The sequence below is a fragment of the Sapajus apella genome, unplaced genomic scaffold (assembly GCF_009761245.1).
Source record: "Sapajus apella isolate SASKATOON/1434 unplaced genomic scaffold, GSC_monkey_1.0 scaffold12, whole genome shotgun sequence".
NCBI classification, from domain to species: domain Eukaryota; kingdom Metazoa; phylum Chordata; class Mammalia; order Primates; family Cebidae; genus Sapajus; species Sapajus apella.
The window spans coordinates 15,905,310-15,929,243 of record NW_022436952.1 but is presented as its reverse complement, the minus strand read 5'-3'; the positions used below and the strand labels follow the sequence as shown (position 1 = coordinate 15,929,243).

The 23,934-nt window shown below is 51.4% G+C and overlaps 1 protein-coding gene across 2 annotated transcripts in view; it reads right to left on the bottom strand.

Annotated features, from left to right (window-relative positions):
• The window catches only part of PITPNM3 (PITPNM family member 3), a 108,591-nt gene that overhangs the window by 81,647 nt on the left and 3,010 nt on the right, over positions 1-23,934 (bottom strand). Inside the window, exon 2 of one of the 2 annotated variants that reach the window (XM_032280145.1) lies at positions 7,886-7,981. In XM_032280145.1, coding sequence (XP_032136036.1) covers positions 7,886-7,981 — 96 coding nt within the window. Of the gene's footprint in view, positions 1-7,885; positions 7,982-23,934 lie in introns of those variants that run through there. The other variant, XM_032280146.1, reaches the window with a different exon arrangement.

Genomic DNA, 23,934 nt, shown 5'->3' with positions numbered 1-23,934 from the left:
GATTCTGTAACACAGAGCCCAGTTCCTCAGACCCCAGTCTCTCACCTTGGGGAGTAGCGGAGGGGAGGACCGGCCAGGGTAGGCACTGAGAGGGCAAGAAACCAAAGACACAGAAGACAGGGGCGCAAATGCAGAAGGGTGGACTCCTTCAGCTTCTAACTCAGATGGTTCCCTTAGCCCTGCCGAGGAAGACAGTCTTGTGCTTTGCTCTGATCCAGATACCTAGTGCCAGATGAGCCCTGACAATAAACCCTAGCTCTAACACCACCATTACCACCACCATACCCACCCCATTCCTGGCCCTGATGGCATTTTTGTCACTGCAACTGTCAGGGCCTGGCCCGCTTATGCATATTCATGAGGAGAAGGCTATTTAGATGCTGGAGGGGGTAGGGAAACCAAAAGAAAAGACGTATTTCCCATTCAAGTGAGGGAATGGACGTGGCCCTCATAGCCAACAGAGCCTTGCAAGGCCATTGGGAGCCTCATTGGCAGAGCCTGTGAGGTGAAGCCTAGCATCCTCATTTTACAGGTGCAGAGCTGTGCCACCAGCCCACAGCCATGCAGAACCTCAGGGGAAGAGCTGGGCCAAGAATCCAGATCCTGCCAATTAAAGGCACTTCCAATAACACTATCTCCAGCAGTTAATTTCATGAAAATACCTTCGTTTGTACCTAGATGTTTGGTGGCTCTAATTGGAGTGTTCTTTCCATCTAAGTAGAAGGTTAAAGTTAAGGATGCATCTGATATTTTCTAAATGAAGACACACATTTTGCCATAAAAACAGAAGATAAAGTGACCTAGGCTTGACATATACAACCGAATCCCAAATCCCAATGCCACAGTGACTGCTCTAATCCCAACCTTGCATCCTTTCAGGGATGAAGACTTCAAAAGACAGTCTCATTTTCTCTCTAGAACTTAGCATTTCATAGCCAGGAACCCTAGGAAATCTGGGCTATTCCAACAGGTCAATGAATCCTCCTTGGTCCACTATTCTCTTCTTACCCGTGGCTTTCCAGCCAGACTACCTGTCACCCAGCCATCTTCATCCTCTGCAATAAGGAGCTCACTCAAGGTCCAGGCATGGTTCCATTTTGAGGATCCATCCTGCACTTGAGATTCTGAGTTCTGCATCTCTGGCCTTCTCTGGGACTGGGACAGGGGTACCCAAGGCCAACCCTGAGCCTGGCCAGGAAAGCATGTCCAGAGGATACCCACTGCCTTCCACAATATGGACTGCTGGGTCTAGTCCACCCTCTCTCTCCTTGCTGGGGCTGTGAACCCACAACACTGAGCCATTGCCTCCCTGGCTCACTCTGGCCACCCAAAGATGCCAAGCTTGAGTGCAGTGGCTCACGCCTGTAATCCCAGCACTCTGGGAGCTGAGGCAGGCAGATCACCTGAGGTCAGGAGTTCAAGACCAGCCTGGCCAGCATGGTGAAACCCCATATCTACTAAAAATACAAAAAAAATTAGCCGGGCCTGGTGATGTGCACCTGTAATCCCAGCTACTCAGGAGGCTGAGGCAGAAGAATCGTTTGAACCCAGGAGGTGGAGATTGCAGTCAGCTGCGATTGGGCCACTGCACTCCAGCCTGGTGACCAGAGTGAAACTCCATCTCAAAAAAAAAAAAAAAAAGTTCATCAAGCTAATTCCTCCCATAAATCCTTTGTGCTGGCTGTTCCCACTGTCCAGAACACTCTACCCCCCAGACCCACAGGTGGCTCGTTTCTCATGACTCAGCTCTCAGCTCAGGGCCACACCCCTGGGCCCCTCCTGCAGCCACCCAGTCACTCTATCACATCCTTTATGTTATATGGTGGGGAGAGTCTCCATTTTTTAAACAGCATTACTGCGGTACAATTGACATTCCATCAACTACACCCCTTTAAAGCACGCGGTTGGGTAAGTTTTGACATATATACACACCTGTAAACCATCACCCCAACCAAGCTAGTGAACAAGGACCCATCCCCTCTAGAAGTTTTCTCCTGCCCCTGATGATCCCTCCTCCCCCAACTCCCCATCCCCAGGTGACCGCTGATCTGCTCCTGGCACTACAGATTCGTTTTCACTTTCTAGACTTGTGTATAAATGGAATCATACAGGATGTACTCTGCTTCAGTCTGACTTCTTTCACGTGGCATGACTATTTTGAGATTTATCCATATTGTTGCATATATCATCAGTCCGTTCCTTCTTAACTGTACCATGATTTGTTTGCTCACTCACTGATGCCCATTTGGGTTGTTTTCAATGGTGGTGCTGTAATCCATCAAGCTGCTGGGAACATTCATGAACAAGTCCTCAGGTGGATAAATGCTTTCTCTTTCTTGGAGAAATGCCAAGGAGCAGAAGGGTTGGGTCATATGGTAGTTAAGTATGATGAGTTTCTCAAGCAGCTGCAGTAGATTTTCCAAAATGATTGTACCATCATACATTCCCGCCAGCCGAGTTTGAAAGTCCCAATGCCTCCACATCCTGGTAAATTATTTTAATCAGCCATTCTAACAAGTAGGTAGTGGTATCTCATTGCAGTTTTGATTTACAACAATGATGTCATTCCCTGATGATAAATGACGTGGAGCATCTTTTTTTTTTTTTTTTTTTTGAGACTGAGTCTTGCTCTGTCACTAGGCTGGAGTGCAGCAGCACGATCTTTGCTCACTGCAACCTCTGCCTCCCAGCTATTGTTCTGCCTCAGCCTCCCGAGTAGCTGGGATTACAGCACCCACCACCAAGCCTGGCTACTTTTTGTATTTTTAGTAGAGACAGGGTTTCACCATGTTGGCCAGGATAGTCCCAATCTCTTGACCTCGTGATCCACCAGCCTCAGCCTCTCAAAGTGCTGGGATTACAGGTGTCAGCCACCATGCCGACCCGGCCAGAGCGTTTTTCGCATGCTTACTTGCCAGGTATGTATCTTCTTTGGTGCAGCATTTATTCCTTTGTGTTATTTTATTTATGGTAATTCTTAATAAAACTTATTTGCTTGTATATTGTCTTCCTATTTGTCACCTACCACCACCACTAGGCTATAAGCTCCATGGGCTGGGGTAGGATTCCCTTGCTCCTATATCCCTCACACCTAGAAGAGTGCCTGACACTTGATGGACAGATGAACAACCAATACTGTTGAAAGAGTAAACGAATGAGGCTGAATTCTAGCTCCTGCTCTGCCTCTTTCTATAGCCCTGAACAAGGTTCCCTGGCCTCCATTTCTCATTTTGTAAAGTGAGTTGGAGGTGTCAGGTTCAAAAACCTACAGGGGCCTCCCAGCTCTGGCTTGTTCTGGGTTGGAGGCCATGGCCCCTTCTGGCCACTCTGGGTTTTCCCTTACTCTGCATCTTCTAACCTCAGCACTGCTGGGCCATGGCCCCCCAGATACCCTGTCTCGACAGGAGAAGGAATGGTACTTCTTTTGAATCTGGGAGCCTGGACCCCATAGCCCATCTTGCAGTATCTAATCACCCCTGAGCCCCCAGGCCTGCCACCTTAGCCAGAGAAGCTGGCACCCTAGCAAGTTGTTATGGATCCAGAGAGCTCCATACTCCTGCCTGACTGTCCCCTAATCCCTCCCATGCCTTCCATACACAACCAGAGACCCCAGAACCTGGGACTTCCCTCTGCTCCCAGACCGTGAGCTCTGAGAGCCTCTCACCTCACCAGGTGAACCCCAGTGCTGAGCCAATGGGTTGGGGCTGATGGCTGCAAAGGAGGGAGGATGGTCCCAATGTCAGTAACAAGTCAAAGGGAAAGGACTGACCTGGACACTAAACTACTGGGTTCCAGCCCCTCCACTCCCACCTTGATATGTGAGTTGGGGAGGTCCCTTCTGTGCTGTGGCCTCAGTTTTCCCATTAGTGCACTGTGGAGGAAGGAGATACAGTGTTCCCAGGCCTGGTCAGTGCTGATTCCAGCAATGCAGTTTCTTCCAGTTTAGATGCTGCTTGGTTTCTCATTCCTCTGGTCGTTTTTGTATTAGTTGAGGTGAGCAGGGGTGGGGAACCATGTCAGGGGTTATAGGCAGAGGAGGGAGCAGATGAGGGAGCTCTCAGGGACAGAAGGCTGCACCCAGGACAGCCTGAAGCACAGGAGCTGGCTGCCAGTGCCCAGTTGGTCTCTGCAGAGAGACACGGAGAAGGTCATCTGTGAAGACCTCTGCATGTGGAGGAATCACTGGACTGGACATCTGTGGCAGCCAAGGAGTCATCTGAGAGGTTCATGGGGGAAACCCAAGGAGCTTTGAAGGCTCCAGTGCAGGATGTCTGTGTGGGGCTGGATTTAATGGTGCCGGCCCCACCACAACTATAGCTGGAACTGTTGAAGCCACAGGATGCAAGACCCTGCTCAAGCAGAGAACAGAGACCACACCCAAAGTTAAGGTCAGGGTTCAGCCTGGGCTGGAGAGCAGAGAGCAGGGAAGCAGCCCTTCAAGGGATGTTCAGAAGCCCAGGGCTGGACCCAGACACAGAGCATCTGGCTGGGCTGTGCTGGACCAGACTCTTGGGAGAAAGAGAAAGAAATGGCTTCACCTCTCACTGGCTTGAGCCAAGGAAACACACAAAGGCCTTGGTCCAGGGAGGAATGGAAAGGAGGTTGGAAGTTAGCAAATCAGAACTAAAGAGGGTCCCAGCAGCCTGTAGGGCAGATCCTGTGGTTTAGGAATACAGATGCTCTGAAAGAGGGCAGATGGGAGGGAGGCGGCAGAGATATGAGGTCCTGTAGGGTGTGTGGAGAGGCAGAAGATGGGGAAAACAGGGGAGAGTCTGGGATATGAAAGGGTGGGGAGAAGAAAAGGAGGTAGCCGGGCACAGTGGCTCACACCTGTAATCCCAGCACTTTGGGAGGCCAAGGTAGGCAGATCACTTGAGGTCAGGAGTTTGAGACCAGCCTGGCCAACATGGTAAAATTTCACCTCTACTAAAAATACGATAAAAAAAAAATTATCCACACATGGTGGCACATGCCTGTGATCTCAGCACTTTGGGAGGCCAAGGTGGGCAGATCACTTGAGGTCAGGAGTTTGAGACCAGCTTGGCCAACATAGTGAAACTCCATCTCTACTAAAAAAAAAAAAAAAAAAAAAAAAAAATTAGCTGGGCGTGGTGGCTCATGCCTGTAATCCCAGCTACTCAGGAGGCTGGGGCAGGAGAATTGCTTGAACCCAGGAGGTGGAGGTTGCAGTGAGCCAAGTTTGCGCCACTGCACTCCCGTCTGGGCAACAGAGTGAGACTCCATCTCAAACAAAAAAAAGAAGAAGGAGAGATGATGAGACAGAGAAGGCAGGGCCACCAACACCGGAGGAGTGAGAAGTGGGGCCAATTTCACGACAGAACAAGTTATGAGATGAAGAGGAAAGGATGGGGACAGCTGAAGGGTCTGGGGAGATGCTGTCAGCTGTGGGAAGCACTGCAGCTGCTCTCAGGGATGGCAGGTGAGCGGGGCCCCAAGGGATAGAGCTGACCCTCGCACCACCCACAGACGCCTCTGTCGTCAGCTGGGAATGCGGAGCCCTGATGAACCGCAAGCATGTTTTAAATGAAAGTCTTCCAAGCATCAAAATATTGAAGCCGTTGTTGTCTCACTGCGGGTTAGTTGCTATGGAGAAATTCAGCCCCGGCAGCCACTCTAATCAGACGCCCATGGGAGACAGGCCCCGAATGGGCTGGTTTAGGGCTGGCATCAGGCAAGAGGTTCCCCACCCAGAGCCAAGAAGGGGGAAGCTTGAGTCAGGACAGCTCCCCGCCTCCCAGTCACACTTAACTGAAAACCACCCAACCTGAGTCTTCTCCATTGTTGGAGGTGCAGAGCTGATAAGGAAACTGAGGCCCAGAGAAGGTGAAAGACCTGCCAAGGTCACTGAACAAGTCGACGGCATGGCTGAGACCACATCCCAAGTGCCCTGCTCCAGGTATAGATGTCTTCCCAGCACGTAGTCTGTTTCTATTCCAAGACCTTGTTTGCCAGGCATTTCAAAGCTGGCCTGGTCTCAGGAGTCAGTCAATTCCCTAAATACGATGACTTCCCAGAGTGGAGCCACGCAGGCCAAGCAAGAGCCGGGGACTGTTCTGGACTGTGGAGCAGGACACTGGTGCTTCTCCCCGATTCCCATGCAGCTCAGCTGAGCATGGCTGGGGAGGGTTTTCTCTGCTCAATTCCAGACCAACTCCACCTTCCCATGCCCATACACCTGAGTGGGTGCTCACGCCTCTGAGCTTTCGCTCAGGCAGATCTCTGCCTGAAATGCCCACTCCACTGGATGCTCCTTTCTCCATCCCAGCATCAACAGTGCCCCTTGCTATGTCTCGTTGGGTTGGCCGTGATGAGATGCAGAGGACATTTCCCCACCCGCTGTCTCTCAGTTGAACACCGGCAACAGTCTTGCCAACACTCTGGATCTGCATCTATGAGGCTGATTTTTTTTTTTTTTTTTTGAGAACGGAGTCTTACTGTCACCCAGGTTAGAGTGCTGTGGTGCAATCTCAGCTCACTGCAGCTTCCGCCTCCCAGGTTCAAGCAATTCTCCTGACTCAGCCTCCCGAGTAGCTGGGATTACAGGTGCCTGCCACCATGCCCAGCTAATTTTTGTATTTTTAGTAGAGACAGGGTTCACCATGTTAGCTGACCTTCTTTTTTTTTTTTTTTTTTTCTTCCTGAGACAGAGTCTTGCTCTGTCACCCAGGATGGAGTGCAGTAGCACGTTCTCGACTCACTGCAACCTCCACTTCCTGGGTTCAAGTGATTCGCCTGCCTCAGCTTCTCCAGTAGAATGGATTACAGGTGCCTGCCACCACACCACACCAAAATACAAAGTAATCTTTTATATTTTTAGTAGAGATAGGGTTTCAACATGTTGGCCAAGCTGATTTCGAACTCCTGACTTCAAGTGATCCGCCCACCTCGGCCTCCCAAAGTGTTAGGATAACAGGCGTGAGCCACCACACCCGGCCGAGACTGATCTTAAGTCACACAGGATCACAGGTGCATGGAGCATCTCCTCTCACCCCCTCCCCACTGCCCACCACCTCCTTTCCACTCGGCCTCCCTCCAGTTCCTGGAATGCTCCAGTCTCTCCTACTTCAGGACCATCACACCTGTTGTGTCCTTTGTCCAAAAGGCTCTTTCTTCCTCTTTTCACCTTGCTGATGTCTACTTAGCTCTGTAGAGAGGGTGTCAACTACCTCCTCATCACATTAAATTCAGTGCCCCTCTGACTTCTCTCTTATAACAGCCAGCACTTTTATTTATTTATTTATTTTGAGATGGAGTCTCGCACCCAGGCTGGAGTGCCGTGGCGAGATTACTGTAACCTCTGCCTTCTGGTTTCAAGCAATTCTCCTGCCTCAGCTGGGACTACAGGCACACACCACCATGTCCAGCTAATTTTTGTATTTCTAGTAGATAAGGGTTTCACCATGTTGGCCAGGATGGTCTTGATCTCTTGACCTTGTGATCCGCCTGCCTTGGCCTCCCAAAGTGCTGGGATTACAGGCGTGAGTCACCGCACCCAGCCAATAGCCAGCACTTTTACTTGGCGGCGTCACTCCCCATTCATAATTGTATTTGTCTGTGCCGTTCTTGGATGTCTGCCTCTCCCGCGAGGCTGTAAGTTTGAGAAGAGCAGCAACCATGCCGACTGGTTGCTGCAGGATCCCTGGAACCTAGCAGAGCTCCCAGCACATGTTAGGGACTCAGCAAATATATCAAATAGCTAACAGGTGAATGCTGAACCCCCGCTCTCGGCATGCTCACAGGATGGGTAAGTATGGAAATGTGGAGCTGCAGACACCACATCTGAGTAGGGGGGGATGTGAACCCCAAATCAGGATCCTTCTAGGAAGGTCACCCAGCCAGTGATGTGAGGTTGGGGTTCACTCACCTCTGGCATCAAAGAATTCATCATCTGAGCTCTCCACAGAGTCACTGAGGACATTTCGAAGGTGCCAGGGGGCACCGCCGCCCGGGGGAGGGCCACCTGTTAAAGGGAACATATCCGTTAACCAAGCCCGAGATGGTGTCCCAGTATGAGGGAGGTGACCCAAGACCCCCCTGGACTAAAAACCAGTTAGCATCCTGCACATCTGCGCCTTCTCCCTCCAAGGCCTCAGACTCCATAGAGCCCTCCCTCTCCTGTGCCTTCACTGAAGCTCAAAAACCTCTCTGCGTAAACTCAGCAGAGCAGGAATGAGTATGCCCATTTTGCACATCCTAAAACTGAGGCCAGTGGTAATTATGAGCCTTTGCCAAGATGACTTTGCCAAGCCACGTCTCAGTCAGCAGAGGGGGAGATCTGCTGTATGAACAAATGAGCTCAGACGTTTAAACAGCAGTGGTTTATTTCTCACTCACACACAGGTTGGAGGGGAGCTCTGCTTATTGTGGTCATTCAAAGGCGCCACCACCTTATGATGTCACCAGCCCAAAAGGAGACATCAAGGTCTGGCCAAGCAGGGGAGAAGGGCTCAGAAAACCTCACCCCGTCTCAAATGCTTCTGCCCAGAAATGACACACTTCTGCTCACACTTCGCCGGCCCCGGCTACCAGGCATACACGCCCTGTCCCCACAGAGACCTGCATTCTGGTATCAGCAACGCCCCGTCTCAGGTTTTCCATCTGTACAGTGAGAATCCTGGCAGAGACTGTTCTTGGAAACTCTTCTACTCTGACTGATATTTGAGGAGCCCGCCTGGCATGCAGTAGCTGTCAACAGACAAGCAGGAGGTGGACATCCTCCCCAGATACTGCCAGGTGAGCCTGATGGTGCAGTCCTTGGACATACCTGCTGCAGTCCCAGTTCGCCACACCCCGTACCCTGCAGGATGCTGGCACTGTTCCCTGCCCTTAGTCCAGATCCCAGAGCATAAACTGCCACTGAAGGGAGAGGGCCAGCCCACACCATCCAGGGACACAGCCCTCCTGCCTGTCATTCCTCCAGTCCCACCACAAATTCCCAAACACACACCCAGCTTGTGCTCCATGGCTTGAAGCCCAGTGTAAAACACATTCCGAGACATCAAAAGGACAGAGGTTACAGTGAGCACCAACTCAGTAGTCACCTCGAGGTACAAAGCTGATTCCCTAAGGTTCTGATCCCCTGCCTTGAATACTGTGGGCCGATGTCCCACCCTTGGTCCCTCAGGCAAGGGGGTCTGAGAGTCCAGATGCACCGTAACTGTGTTCCTAACACGGGTACGGGACTATTTTCCAAATGTATTCTAGCTATTGCAATAAGACCAGAAAAAAGAAATGAAAGGGATACAGGTTGGAAAGGAAGATATAAAATAGTCTTTATTCCCAGATGGCATGATTGTCTACACAGAAAACCAAAACTCTACAAAATCTATGTTAAAAAAAACTACCGGAACTAACAGCTGAGTATAGCAAGATTGTAGGATACAAGATCGGTATGCAAAAGTCAATTGTGAGCTGGGCGCAGTGGCTCATGCCTGTAATCCCAGCACTTTGGGAGGCTGAGGCAGGCAGGATCACCTGAGGTCGGGGGTTTGAGACCAGCCTGGCGAACATGGAGAAACCCTGTCTCTACTAAAAATACAAAATTAGCCGGGTGTGGTGGTGCATGCCTGTTATCCCAGCTACTCAGGAGACTGAGGCAGGAGAATTGCTTGAACCCAGGAAGCAGAGGCTGTGGTAAGCTGAGATCGCGCCACTGCACTCCATCCTGGGCAACAAAAGTGAAACCCCATCTCAAAAAAAAAAAAAAAAAAAAGTCAATTGCATTCCTAGATACAATAAATGAACTGAAATTTGAAAATGATAATACTGTCAACAATAGCACACACAGAATACTTAGGCATAAATCATATGTAAAAATTTATGTGATTCAAAAACTACAATCACATAAAATTATTCCTGAATTATATTAACTGCATGTTTTCTCAATCAACAGATACCAAAGGTATGAAATCTATCATGCCTACTATATTTGCACATACTATGTGAATGTGCTATATTAATATACAAATATTCCCTGTTATTCAAATCTATTCCATGTCTAAGAAGTAAGAATCTGGATAGTCAGGAAAGGCCAATTATCCCCATCTGTTCAGCTCCGGAGTTTTAGATGGTAAGCAGCAAGAGTTTAAGTAGCAGCAGAGGCCAGACGCGGTGGCTCATGCCTGTAATCCCAGCACTTTGGGAGGCCGACGTGGGCGATTCACAAGTTCAGGAGTTCAAGACCAGCCTAGCCAACATGGTGAAGCCCCATCTCTACTAAAAATACAAAAAATTAGCTTGGCATGGTGGCAGACGCCTATAATCCTAGCTACTCTGGAGGCTGAGGCAGGAGAATCACTTGAACCTGGGAGGCGAAGGTTGCAGTGAGCCAAGATCACCACTGCTCTCCAGCCCAGGCAACAAAGTAAGACTCTGTCTCAAAAAAAAAAAAAAAAAATGAGGCCAGGCGCGGTGGCTCAAGCCTGTAATCCCAGCACTTTGGGAGGCCGAGGCGGGTGGATCACGAGGTCAAGAGATCGAGACCATCCTGGTCAACATGGTGAAACCCCGTCTCTACTAAAAATACAAAAAATTAGCTGGGCATGGTGGCACGTGCCTGTAATCCCAGCTACTCAGGAGGCTGAGGCAGGAGAATTGCCTGAACCCAGGAGGCGGAGGTTGCAGTGAGCCGAGATTGCGCCATTGCACTCCAGCCTGGATAACAAGAGCGAAACTCCGTCCCCAAAAAAAAAAAAAAAAGAAAAGAAAAGAAAAGAAAAAAGTAGCAACGGAGTCAGCTGAGGATTTATCTGGATCCATTTGGCTCCTGAGTTTGAATAGCAAGAGCCCAGTAAGAGGCTCCTCTATATGGTGACCTTATGTATGCACAGTTTAGATCCATCTAAGAACAAAGGCAGAGGCATTCTCTCTGATGACATGTACAGGGGTCTTAGGGGGAGGTCTGGGGCAGAGGGAAAGGCTACAGGGAGGCCCCTCAGCTCCATTTGAGGGAGCAAGTTCTCTCAGCTACAGATGAGCAGAAAAGGAAGGGGCTGGTAGGCATCAAAGGGGGCCTCTCATTCCACAGACACTATACTGGGTACTGGGAACACTATGGGGAATAAAAGGACAGGAAAGCTTACATTCTGCAGGCAGGGAAGGAAAAGCCGGCCTGGGTCAAATAAACAACAAGATAATTTCAGCCTAAAACCTCTCCCTTCCTACACCATGTCCTCCTTCCTCCAGTGTCTCTCATATGGTAATTACAGCCTAAAGAATAGACAGGCTTGAACCTGCAGATCTGCACATCCACGAGGAGAAAATGGTGGGGAAACTCAGCCTCAGACATCAAAAGAACTTTGTCACCCACTGTAGTTACCAATGCTGAACTAACACGATGTCTCCCTTTTATTATTGTGACTCTCTTTTGTGGTCAAAATATATATGTAAATTTCTTTTCAAATGCATATTTTATCTTGTTTACTATCATTCTACTTGGTTTCAAAACACACATCTGCCTTGGTTTTTTTGTTTTGTTTTATTTTGTTTTTGAGACAGAGTTTCGCTCTTGTTGCCCAGGCTGGAGTGCAATGGCACAATCTCAGTTCACTGCAATCTCCTTCTCCCGTGTTCAAGCAATTCTCCTGCCTCAGCCTCCAGAGTGGGATTACAGGCACCCCGCCCCCACCACACCTAGCTAATTTTTGTATTTTTAGTAGAGATGGGGTTTCGCCTTATTAGCCAGGCTGGACTCGAACTCCTGACTTCAGGTGATCTGCCCACCTCAGCCTCCCAAAGTGTTGGGATTACAGGCATGAGCCACCGTTCCTGGCCCCTGCCTTGGTTTTTAAATGTATACTGGAAACAAGGTCTTCCCTCCCTTCTAGCAGGGGTTTCCCAGCCCAACTTTTGGAAAGGGTGTGTATGGAACCTCAGTTATACACACTTGTAGAAAAAGAACCGGTAAAAACGGCTGTTAAGATGGGATATGGGAACTGCTCCCTGCATCTCTTCCTCCACTATGCAGATTGTTTAGCAAACAACAAAGGTCATATTTCCAAGAAGGGAAAAAGCAGTGGGCAGTGTCTCAGGAGGGGCTCAAGGAAAAGACCTTTGTGGAAAGGTGTCAGGTGAACAGAGGCCTGAATAATAAGAAAAGCCAGACATGGTAAGCATGTGTGGGTATGTGTGTGCCTGCATGTGTGCTCATGCTCATCCATGTGTGGGATGGACAGGGCAGAATCCATGGATAACGGCCTTCCCGGACAAAGGAACTGCAAGGGTAAATTCCCACATGAGCTTGGTATGTCCAAGGGGCAGAAGGAAATCCATGTGGCTGAAGCCAATGATTGAAGGGTGACAGGAATAGAGGAGGTGAGAGAGGAAATGGACCCAGACCAGGTAAGATATGACCTGTCATGGATGGAAGCTTGGAACAAGTGAGTTTTAAGGCTCCTCCCACAGCCCAGACTCTATCACCTGCAAACTTCAAGAGGAGGGGAATACAGATGCCAAAGAGGGCCAGAAAGTCTCCTGGAGGAGGGGACCACCAGTCAGATGTGCTAGAGGCCACATAGGTTCCTGAGAGTCAGAGCAGGTGGGCATGAGGACCCTGGAACAGTGAGGGAAAGGCTCAGAAGCAGCGTCCTTGAGGCGGGTTCTTGCCCTGCACTTGTCTGCATTTTCTGGGTCCAGCACAAGGTCCCACACAGAAGAGGGCCAGCAAGTGTTTGAGAAACAAGTAAGTGAATGAAAATAATTTGCTTAGCGAGTACAGCATGCCAGACAGTCTGCTAGCTGCTTTTCAGACATTATCTAAAGTCATCCTAACCAAGCCCAGCAAAGCAGATATAATGAATCTCCACCTTACAGTTAAGGAAACGGAGGCTCAGGGATGTTTCAGGAAGGCATTTGCTCTGTAGAAGAGCTCAGGGCAGGGGACCTCAGTCTCCTCTCCTCTCCATTGCCTGCTCTCTTGGCAATAGCAACCCTTCCACCTGCTGCTGGCCAGCTGGGTAAGGGGCCAGAGGTTTGCCCCTCGCTCTTCATGGACCTGATAGGGGGTCCTATCAGGATTTGTAGACCTGATGGGCAGATGGTTCTAGAAGTGGGACAGCTGTGCCCCCCAGCTGTCCCACTTCTAGAACCATCTGCCCATCAGGTCTACAAATCAGTGTCTGGGTATCCTGGTACTCCAAATGGATGTCTGCATTCCTGTGTAGAGGTGTCTAGTGTTACATGGGCATCTGTCCCTGTGTCTGCATGGCTATTGTGCATGTCTACATTCCCCGGAGAGTGTGAGCCTACCAACCTGCCACCCCCCTTCCTAATACTGTCCCTACGAATCATGCGTGCACACTCCATAGTTCTCTCCCTCTCTTCCTCACACACAAGGAAATCAGCTCCAGCCATGGGTGAAAATTTAGCAGAGGTTAGAGCAGGGGCTTTGGAACAACACAAACCTGGATGCAGTGTTAGATTTGCTAATCTAGGACCTGAAGCAAGCTAACTTCTCTGAGCCTCACTTGTCTTATCTGTAAAATGAGCATCATAATTCTTACCCCACTGCTAGGAGACTTAAATGAGATCAGCCCCAAGATTCAGCCCACTGCCTGGCACTTGGAAATGGTGGCCTTGTCAGCTACAGGACCAAGGATGGAGGCAAGGTAAGCCCACCTGAGGGGCCTCCAGGCAGCTGCCAGGGGCCCTCCCCATGGCCTCAGAGGTCTACCTGTGTCCTCAGAGGCCCAGCCCAGCTCCTCCCGAAGGCCCTCCTTTCATCCACCTTCACTACCACATTTACTTATATTTTTATTTTTCATTTTTTAACTGAGACGGGGTCTTGCCATGTTCGCCAGGCTAGTCTCGAACTCCTGAGCTCAAGCAATCCACCCACCTCAGTCTCCCAAAGGGCTAGGATTATAGGAGTTAGCCACTGTACCCAGCCCCAAATTTATTTAAAATCTTAAGTCAGGATTTAAAAACAGGGGAATGTCTCAAATCTTCTCCTAGCAATTTAAAGAGAAAAAAATGACCTTTCACCCCAGCAATGCTAGCACAGCTCTGAGCTGGGCCCTTCAGTGGGAGGGGCTGCTGGAAGTCATCCCCACTCCCTCTCCTGGCCCCCCCTACCCACCACCTCAGGTCCAGTGTGGTCTCCTAGACCTTGTCATGGGCCTGGGCCTCCCTAGCATGGGTGCAGCCAAAGATTCTGCTCAGGTTATCAGCTCCTCCTGGCCATCCTTCCCACCCAGGGACATTGGAATAGCAGACATAGAGACAGACAGGGAGACAGATGGACAGGCAGCTCCCACACGTGTTCAGCTCTATATCAGGGACCCCAAGCAGCCCCAGCCCAGGGGCAGAGTCCTCAGGTGAAGGGAGATGCCACCCCTGTGCTCAGGAGCCCTGTCTGACGGGGAAGACATTTCACAGTGAGGAGTGCCCTGACAGTCAGATGCAGAACAAAGGTATTGGCTGATGCTTCCTGGGCCAGATCTTGGGCCAGATGGTGCCCGGGAGGAAGGAGTATGGGACAGAGCTGAACTGGGACAGTCCCTGCCCTCAGAAGTGCCAGCCCTGGGGTCACAGCCCTACAATGCTCCCTGCACAGAACACAGGAGGAACAAAAGAGCAGGCAGCCTGGCCTGGCCCATGCGAAATTCTGCACCCGCTCTGTCACGTGGACAGTGGGAACTATACCTCCCAAAGGCAGGAACCTGCGAGGATGCCCAGAGGCTTTCTGGGGGAGGGAAAGCCAAGCTGAGCCTTCAGGGAAGGGGTGGGCAGGGTTGGCCAGGCTGGGGAAGGTGGGAGGATGGGAGAGAGACATAGGCCAAAATAATCAAGCCATTTCCAGGGAAAGCTGGATCTAGAACTTTCTTCTCAAGAGTAAGGATCATCAGGGCAAAGGAGGGGACATGGGTGTCTGCTGGCAGCTGTGGCTCCAGGGATATTCAAATAACACGTGCAATTCCTAGACCTCCAGGGAGGAACCAGTGCCCCTGAGCAAGGCCCTGGTGGGTGCACAGCACTGAGCTGGCACCTGCACCTCCTGGCCTGTGGCCACAGCTTGTATGCCCAGCCCTGCCTATGGCTCTATCAGAAACCACGGCCTGCCAATGCTGGATGGACTTAAGCAATCTGTGCCTCAGAAGAGGAGCAGAAGGCCAGGCATGGCGGCAAACACTTGTAATTCTAACACTTTGGGAGGCCAAGGCAGGAGGATTGCTTGAGCCCAGGAGTTTAAGACCAGCACGGGCAACATAATCAGATCCTATCTGTACAAAAACATCAAAATTAAAAATAAGCCTGGCATGGTGGCATGTGCCTATAGTCTCAGGTACTCAGGAGGCTGAGGTGGGAGGATCACTTGAGCCTGAGAGGTTGAGGCTGCATTGAGCCATGATCGTGCCACTGCACTCCAGCCTGGGGTCAGAGTGAGCCTCTGTCTCAAAAAAATAAAAATAAAATAAAAAACAAAAAAGAAGAGCCAAGAGTGAGAGTAGTGCCTGGCTGCAAGGCTGAGGCTCATTTAAATGGTCTCTGTCTCTCACTCTCTTTCTCTCTTTCTCACACACACACACACACACACACACACACACACACACGAGAACAGCAGGTTCTATAAGCACAAGCATCAGGTCTAACTCCTGGCAGCTGATGCAGCTGAAAATAATCAGGCCTCGGGATGTCCCATGGGCAGTGAGAGTCCCATAGACATGTAGAACCCAGAGCCCACATGTAGAGCTTAGCCACACACACACACGCACACACACACGCACTCAGAATCACACTTCAGTGCTCTCAGCTCTGCCCTGGGGTCCCTGGGGTCCAAACACAGAATGTGGAGTACAGCGCTTCCAACAGCCTGGGCAAGGCTCCCGCATATGGGCAGGTGACTCAAGGCCCACCTCCTCTCTGCCTCCTTCTCCCTCCTGGGCTGATTCCAGTCCCAGTTCTCTGCCACTTACCAATTCGTGATCTTACTAAATGGCACAAATCCTTCCATGCCTCAGTTTCCTGCTCTGTGAAATGGGGAAGATAATGCGGCTTACGTAGTGCTGCAGTGAGGATTACATGAACAAACATTTGAAAAAGGTTTAGCAGAGTGCCTGAGACTCCATCAGTGCTATTAAAGGGTGTGTTAAATAAAGTAATAAACCGTGATTGTCCAAGGGCTTTTCTTTGGTTCTTTCATAAGTAGGGGCCATCCCAGGAGAAATGAGGGGCAGCTTCCAATCCCTCTCCTTCTTCTCAGCTCCCTGGAATGGGAACCTCTCCATTCCACTCCCCAAAGGCTAGAAATGCCTGCCCCTGTCCACACTCATGGGGCCAATCCCTCTCTCCTCCCTCCCATCGCAGATCCCTGGGGCTCGCCTTGTCTGCCTCCTAAACTTGAACTACTGCAGGCCGGGAGCTGCTCTCCCCTCCCAGCGTCTCCTTCCACCAGCCTGGGCTTCAGCAGCACATTGCCACTGGGAAGGCCTTCACACCACACTCCTCTTCCTCTCCAGGCCTTTGCTCCTGCAGGTCCTGATGCCTGAAACACCCTCTCTCCCCCCATCTCACCCCCAATTCCTATTGATGCTTGAAGCACCAGCTGAAGTCTTTCTTGTCCCCTGAGGCCAGGCTGGGGCCCTGCCTTCTCTGTGTGCCCTTCATGTCCAGTGTCTGTGTCCCTCAGAACACCTATTCGCAGACTGGGTCCAGGCCTGCCTGCCCCACTGTGCTGTGGGTTCTCCCTGGGCAGACATCTGGTAGGAATCCTCTCCAGGCCCCTATCCTCCGCCAGGTCAGGGCTAGGCACAGAGAAGGCTCTCGTTATGCTCAGTGTGGCCCAGCACAGGGATGATCTTAGCAAGGCCCTCTCTCAGGGGAGCATCCCATAGGGAATGTCCTCAGGCTTCCTCTCTGGATCAGGGTAATTTGGAGGCCAGACCAGTCCAGGGCCAGCCAGCCCATCCTGAGCCTTGAAGAGTGGCTGTCCAGGGAGAGATGAGAGGCCAGGAGACGCTGCTTCCAGAAAAATGCATGATTGAAGGAAACCAGTGCTGGTTGGGGGTTGGTTGCTATAGAAACATGTCCTAACGATCTCCCAAACTGCTATATGTGCCACCGATGAGCTCATGTGCTCGTCTGTTTCAGGGGACACGCCAGGAGCCCTGGAAGGGTCTATCTGCTGGAGTACCCAGCATCTGAAGCCAACATCCTAGAAGACCCAGGAAGAAATCCACCTTCCAGGGCAACCAGGCCGGTCCATCCATCCATGGGTAATGCACTCCAAGACTCAGGCTGATGTCAGGTTGCAGAATTGTCCAGAGAGTGGCTCAGGTCTGACACTAGCCATGGCCCAAATCTCGACATCAACCAGCTGTCCCCACTATGTCCCGCCAGCTCAACTTTCAGCTCGGCCATAGACTGAGTCATAGCCCTGGCAAAAGGCCAGGCCACAACCCCTGTCTCAAGCCACACCATGAGCCTGACCACAGATCCAGCTTGACTCAGTCACAGACCAACAACACTATTAGCCACAGACTAAGCCCCAACCCTGGCCACAGATTGGCACCCAGCACAGCCAAGGGCTTGTATCAAGTAACTTGAAGGGTACATTCACTCTAAAGTCTGCAGAGGCCAGGTGCCATGGCTCATGCCTGTAATCCCAACACTTTAGGAGGCCGAGGCAGGCAGATGACCTGAAGTCAGGAGTTTGAGACCTGGCCAACATGGCGAAATCCTCTCTCTACTAAAAAATACAAAAATTAGTTAGGCATGGTGGCACACGCCTGTAATCCCAGCTACTTGGACGCTGAGGCAGGGAGAATTGCTTGAACCCAAGAGGTGGAAGTTGCAGTGAGCTGAGATCGTGCCACTACACTCCAGCCTGGGTGACAGGGCGAGACTCCATCTCAAATCCGTACAGCATTGCATACGGTTGCCTGGGATTTCCACAGCCTCCGCTGCCTGTTGTCTTCATGATAGCCCAGGGAAGTCAGTCAGGATTCTTGTTGACAGATGAGAAAACTGAAGCCCAGAGAAGAAAACCGACTTCCTACTGTCACGCCGCCTGTTTCTAGGGGCAAGGGGGGTCTCCAAGCAGGGCCCAGTTGGCCAACCCAGTTGCTTTGGGAAAAATGTGCTTTTTGAAGACCTGCTGGTATGTCATAAATATGCCATTTAAATACCCATTAATTACTTTATTTAGGAGATAATTAGTGATTAATAGCTTTGGCTATCTATTGTACTTTCATTTGCTCTGCCAATTAGGCTCCCAACAGTTCAGAATTATTTGGAACAATTCTCCCAAGGCCCAGCTGTCCCCTCTATGTCCCGCCAGACTCCTGTTCCATAAGGAGGGGACTCTCTCCTCCCTCTAAAATGAGTTCCCTGTAGCACCTGCCACCGTGCCATGACAGGCTCTGCCACCTGCAGGCTCCCCAGAAGGGCAGCCCAAAAGACAGGACAGAGGGAGGCATTCCTTCCCATCATCCCAGGACCCCCTTGCAGACAATGGAGAACAGGGTCTCCAGATCCAGGCACCAACCCAGGCAACAGGAGGCCAGGTTAGAATCAGACTCCTCAAAGGACACTGGGGTCTCTTTCAAAGTCCACTGCCTCAATGAGACGACCAGCATTTTGGCGAGTGCATCAAAGGCTGCCATGAGCCTGGAGCGAACAGCAGGAGGGTAGCAGCTCCCACCCCATGCCAGCAAGAGCCAGTGTGACCCCATGCAGGTGATTCGACTCATATCACCTGCCACTCCTGGACTGCAACTGAGCAAAGTTGGGGCCCAAGTTTGCCTCTGCCCCCCAGGCCCATCCATGTGGTGCCAAAGCATGGTGCCAGGAATTGCGAGCCAGAGCCTCAGAGGCGGAGCTGGATAATGCTGTCATCGCTGCTCCAGATTATACTATACAAGAAGGAAACACAAAGGCTGCAAGGGATAAGCACACACACACACCCGAACTGGGCAGTAATGGGAAAGCTGAAAATAGATTTTTACCACAAAGGATGACTCCAGAGTTGCTCGGCTGGGACTAGCCTCATGGGGGGCAGGAAGTAGGAGCAAGGAGAAGAGAAGGAAGCCCCAGGAGCTATGTCAGGGCCAGAAGGAGTTCTGTCAAGGATGGTAATCTGGACCAATCTGGAACAATCAGGAAAGGTCAACGGCGCATGAGTGATGGGAAGCCACAGACACTCAGAATCTATGAAAGACAGATTCTAGAAGAAGCTAGAGCCTTCCAGCTACCAGCCCTGAGAGCTCGCAGCCCCACATCCTGCACACCTAGGTCTCTCCCCGAGGACGGCAGGAGTGCAGGACGTGACGTGCTCTGCAAATACCCAGAGCCAAGCAAACACCGTGTCAGCAGCAGACAGCTCAGAAGAGGCCTCTCGGATCCACCAGAACTCAACGCCCCTCCCAGACAGAGCCCAACGCGTTTCTATTTTTGCTTTCAACCCTTGTTTGGCATCCCTGCTCCCAGCTAACAGACGGCTACTTCCCCTCCTTCCAGAATAATGGGTCATCTGGGAGGAGGAACACCTCCTCTCTGGCCTCCCATGTCCCAGGTCTACTAATAAACAGGCTGACCCTCCCAAAGAGAGATGAGGGTTCCAACACCCCCAGGAACCTTCTCCTGGTAGGTAGTTCACTCCAAGCTGTCTTGCTCACCAGCCTTGGAGAAAAGCTTCACCAAGACACCTAGAGAGGGCAGCTTCACAAAACTGGAGAAGCCTGCTTTCCAGAGGCAGATGCACCCCCCTCCACAGCCCCCTGCCAGCCCTGGCCACATGGACTACACCCCTTGGAGCCCCGAAGTCCCTCACACTGTGCCCACTCCAGCCACAGATTGAACCCCAACTTGCCACACCCTGCACCCAATCTCCAGCCTCAAATCAAGTGCTGGCAGTGACCACGCAGGCTTCCAGCCTGGCCCAGTCTGAGCTGTGGCCCCATGAACGTGTGAGCCTCACAGATGCAGCCGTGGGAGAGCTTGGGGATGCAGGTGGGCTGGGTGGGGCCCCACTGCTGGGACCCAGCTCCCACCCCAGAGTCATGAACAGACAGGAGGCTCTTCCTGTCCTGTCTACCCTCGCCACACCCATACCCTGTGGGGGCTGGTGGCCACACAGCTGTGCAGGCCTCCACAGGCACACGTGGGGCCCTGGAGGTGGCATTTACCTCCGGAGTGACTCACTAAGCCTCCTATTCCGTTTGCAAAAGAGGGTGCAATTGAGCATTTTCTTTCTCTTTAGAAAACAGGAATTTTAAAAGAGAAAAGAGTGGAGAAAGATTTGAGGGAGTGGGTGGGGAGCTCAGATCTCATTTGATTTCCAAACTCATTTGTTACGCATTCTCTCCTCCCCACCCCCACACCGAGCCCTTCCCCCACGGGGACCCCGGCCACCTCGTTCCCAGGCTCCTGGCTGCAGAGGAGATGGTGAGGGCCTGCCAGGAGGCATGAGCTCTCCACGTCCTCAGCTCCTCATTGGTTCACTGACCCTCAAGTCTGGGAGGATCAATGCAAGGTCAGAGTTGAGACGGGGCAAGGCCTCTTCTGGGCACAGTAAAGCCTCCAGCCAGAGAGGCCACTGAAGAGGAGAGAGCAGTGCTGGAGCTGGAAAGAGCCTGAAGCCCATCCCGACCCCCACACTCTTCCTTTTCCCTTTTACAGATAAGGAAACTGAGGCCAAAGGGGGCAGTTCAAGGTAATCAGTGGCAGAGCCATGGCTCTGCTGTTAGACAAGTGAGCTCCCAGGAATATTGACTCCGAGAATAGAAGAGACATAAGCTCTAATTCCAGCTTTGCCTCTAACTTTACGTGTGAATCTAGAAGTAGACAATTAACCCTTCTGGGCCTCAGTTTCTCGTTCATAAAATGGGAATAACATTGGTTCTGCCTCAGAGACGCTGTTGAGCCACTGGACAGAAAAGCAAGCTGAAGGCTGCTGTCAGACCTGAGCCAGATCGGTCCCAGTGCGAGAGCTGTGATCCCAGAATCTCAGAATTCCTGAGCCAAATCGGTCCCAGCACGAGAGCTCTGATCCCAGAATCTCGGAATTCCTGGAAGGCAGTGGATCCTACCAGGAAGTCCCCAATCCCTAAAGCCTCCATGGTCTCTGAAAGCTCATACTCTCTGTCCTTGAAGGAGAAATGATGCTGGACCTCAGAGAAGGACCCTTGGCCTTTCTGGTCTCCATCTCCCAACCTACTTAACAGGTGGAACTGAGAGATCACCAGGCCTCCTCCAGCCATGAAGTGTTGTAATAGATGAAGATTTATGTAAGAAAACATCACAGCTCTGGCCAATCTGACCTAGACGTGGCACAGGCGAGTGGCTGGGGCAGTGACACTGTCCAGACAAGTCCTCATATTCAGTGTCCGGCCACACTGGACTTCCAAACACAGGCGAAGTCCCAGAAGCCTCGAATGGTGGATAAGGGGTTCCAGGTCCAGGGTCACAGGCTTGAGGTGGAACCTCTCTGTTTGAGCTGCACCATTCTTGGCTCAAACAAGGACACCACAGCCAGAACTTAGAGGCAACAAACGTCTCAGGCTGGGACCTGCAGGGTCTGCTGCTGTGACAGGTGATTTCACAGAGGCCAGAGTATTTGCATGGGAACACGAGGCATGCCCCAGCTCCAGCACATCCCAGACTCCAGGGAAGCCCAGAAAAGCTTTTGAGAAGTCTGGAGTCTGGACACTGGTATCTGATTTGACCATAGCCTTCCACTGGGGACCACAGAAGGTGAGTTTTCTATCTCCTTCCAGAATGCAATGCCCTTCCCAGGATACACAGTACACCAGTGTTTCTCAGAGTCATGCCTCAAATCCCCTGGCACCTCCCCAAAGATTTAAGAATCCTAGCATTGCTCAGGTGTGGTGGCTCATGCCTGTAATCCCATCACTTTGAGAGGATAACTAGGACAGGAGTTCAAGACCAGCCTGACCAACATGGCGAAGCCCCGTCTCTACTAAAAATACAAAAATTATCTGGACATGGTGGCACATGTCTGTAATCTCAGCTATTCAGGAGGTTCAGGTAGGAGAATCGCTTGACCCCGGGAGGTGGAGGTTGCAGTGAGCCGAGATCGTGCTACTGCACTCCAGCCTGGGCAACAGAGTGACACTCCATCTTAAAAAAAAAAAAAAAAAATCTGCTCTGGTCCCCTTTCCAAGTTTCCAGATGTTTCCTCCTTTGAGTGATCTATCTACTAGTCCCTGCCCCTGGAAGCCACAGAGTAAGAGACCCAGGAGAAGGTCTGGCTTTGGGAGGATGTAAGAACACATGCAGCGCTCCAGGAGAACCCCAAAGCAGGCTGACTCAGCAGAGCAAGGTCCAAACTGAGACTCCAGAAACCCAGGCTCTGTCATCACCTTCTGTGATGTTGGCCAAATACCTGCCCCTCACGGGCCCTCAGTGACCCATTGTTAACAAGGACTTGGAATATGGTCTCTGGAAATGTTCCCTCCCATCTAACACTGTAAGATCAGTATTTTACTGACTCAAATTACTAGGTTTGCTACACAGAAACCTACCAGCTATGGTCCTCAGAGCAGAGGCCAACACCTGAGAGTAGAATAAACTGGTTCCTCCAGCCTGGGCAGCCCAGCCCTGTGGCCTCAGCTCTGTCTCTGCAGACATCCCTGCCCCACCCTGAGAGGTGCCAAGACCCTCTAGGCTGCTCACTCTGCTCCTACGTAGCCTGGGGACCTGGGCCCCCCACTGACATTCTCCCAGCAGGGGAGAGGGGCAGCCTTTTGGGATGCAGAGGGAGGGCCACAGGGAGGTAGATGGGAAGGGAGGGGCAGCGTGGCTGGCAGGAACCAGAATCAACCCTTCCCAACAAAGGCAGCTCCACCAGATTGGCCTCTCTCCAGCTTCCCAGGAGCCCTCGCGTCCCAGCCAGAGGGCTCTGTCGAAACACCCAAGTCTTATCACAGCACTCCTGCCTTCATGCTCTTTGGAGTTCCTTGTAGCCCTCTGCGCTTTTCTACTCCAGCCATTCAGGTTTCTTTACTCTTGGGCACCTCCTGCCCACCCTCCATCCCTACCCTTAGCAGCCCCTCTACACTTACATGTGTGCCTCTCCCCTTCCATCCCCCAGCCTTTGTTCCAGCCATTACCCTCACCTGGAAGCCTGCCCCGGCCACCTTTCTCTCTCTTTTTATTTTTATTCTTTTTGAGATCGGGTCTCACTTTATTGCCCAGGCTGGAGTGCAGTAGCGCAATCTCGGCTCACTGCAACTTCCGCCTCCCAGGTTCAAGCAATTCTCCTGCCTCAGCCTCCCGAGTAGCTGGGACTACAGGCATGTGGCACAACACCCAGCTAATTTTTGTATTTTTAGTAGAGATGAGATTTCGCCAAGTTGGCCAGACTGGTCTTGAACTGCTGACCTCAAGCAGTCCACCCACTTGGCCTCCCAAAGTGCTGGGATTACAGGTGTGAGCCACTGCACCCGGCCCTGGCCACCTTTCTATCCAAACTGTTAGCCTTTAGGGCCAATCTCCCAGAGAAACCCAGCCTTCACTGTCTCAAGCCACTCACTGGCCTCTCTGCCCCTTGGATAGCTGTGTCCTGTAAATTATCCCTTCCTACACAGAGCGTCTGAATCCTCCCCATCCCTGCCCCCAGCTTCCCTGTCGCTGGCTAGACTGGTGCCACCATAAATGATTCCTGTCTGTGTAATTGAAATCTCCCCTAGAGATTGAGAGCTAGTAACAACACATCTGGATTTCACCTTCTGAAGATTTATCTCATCCTCTCTGGGCCCTGGTAACAATTTCTCTTGTACCTGGATTCTCCTGGCAGTGTGAAAGTCCTTTCACTGCCTCCTTTCAGCTCTTATCTGACACAAGCCATGCCACAAGTCTGACACAGCCATGACTGGCTGCTCAGGCTGTGCACTGCACAACTCCACGGGTATTATTCACTAGACCACATGTGATGACCTAAAGTCAGGCACCATGGCA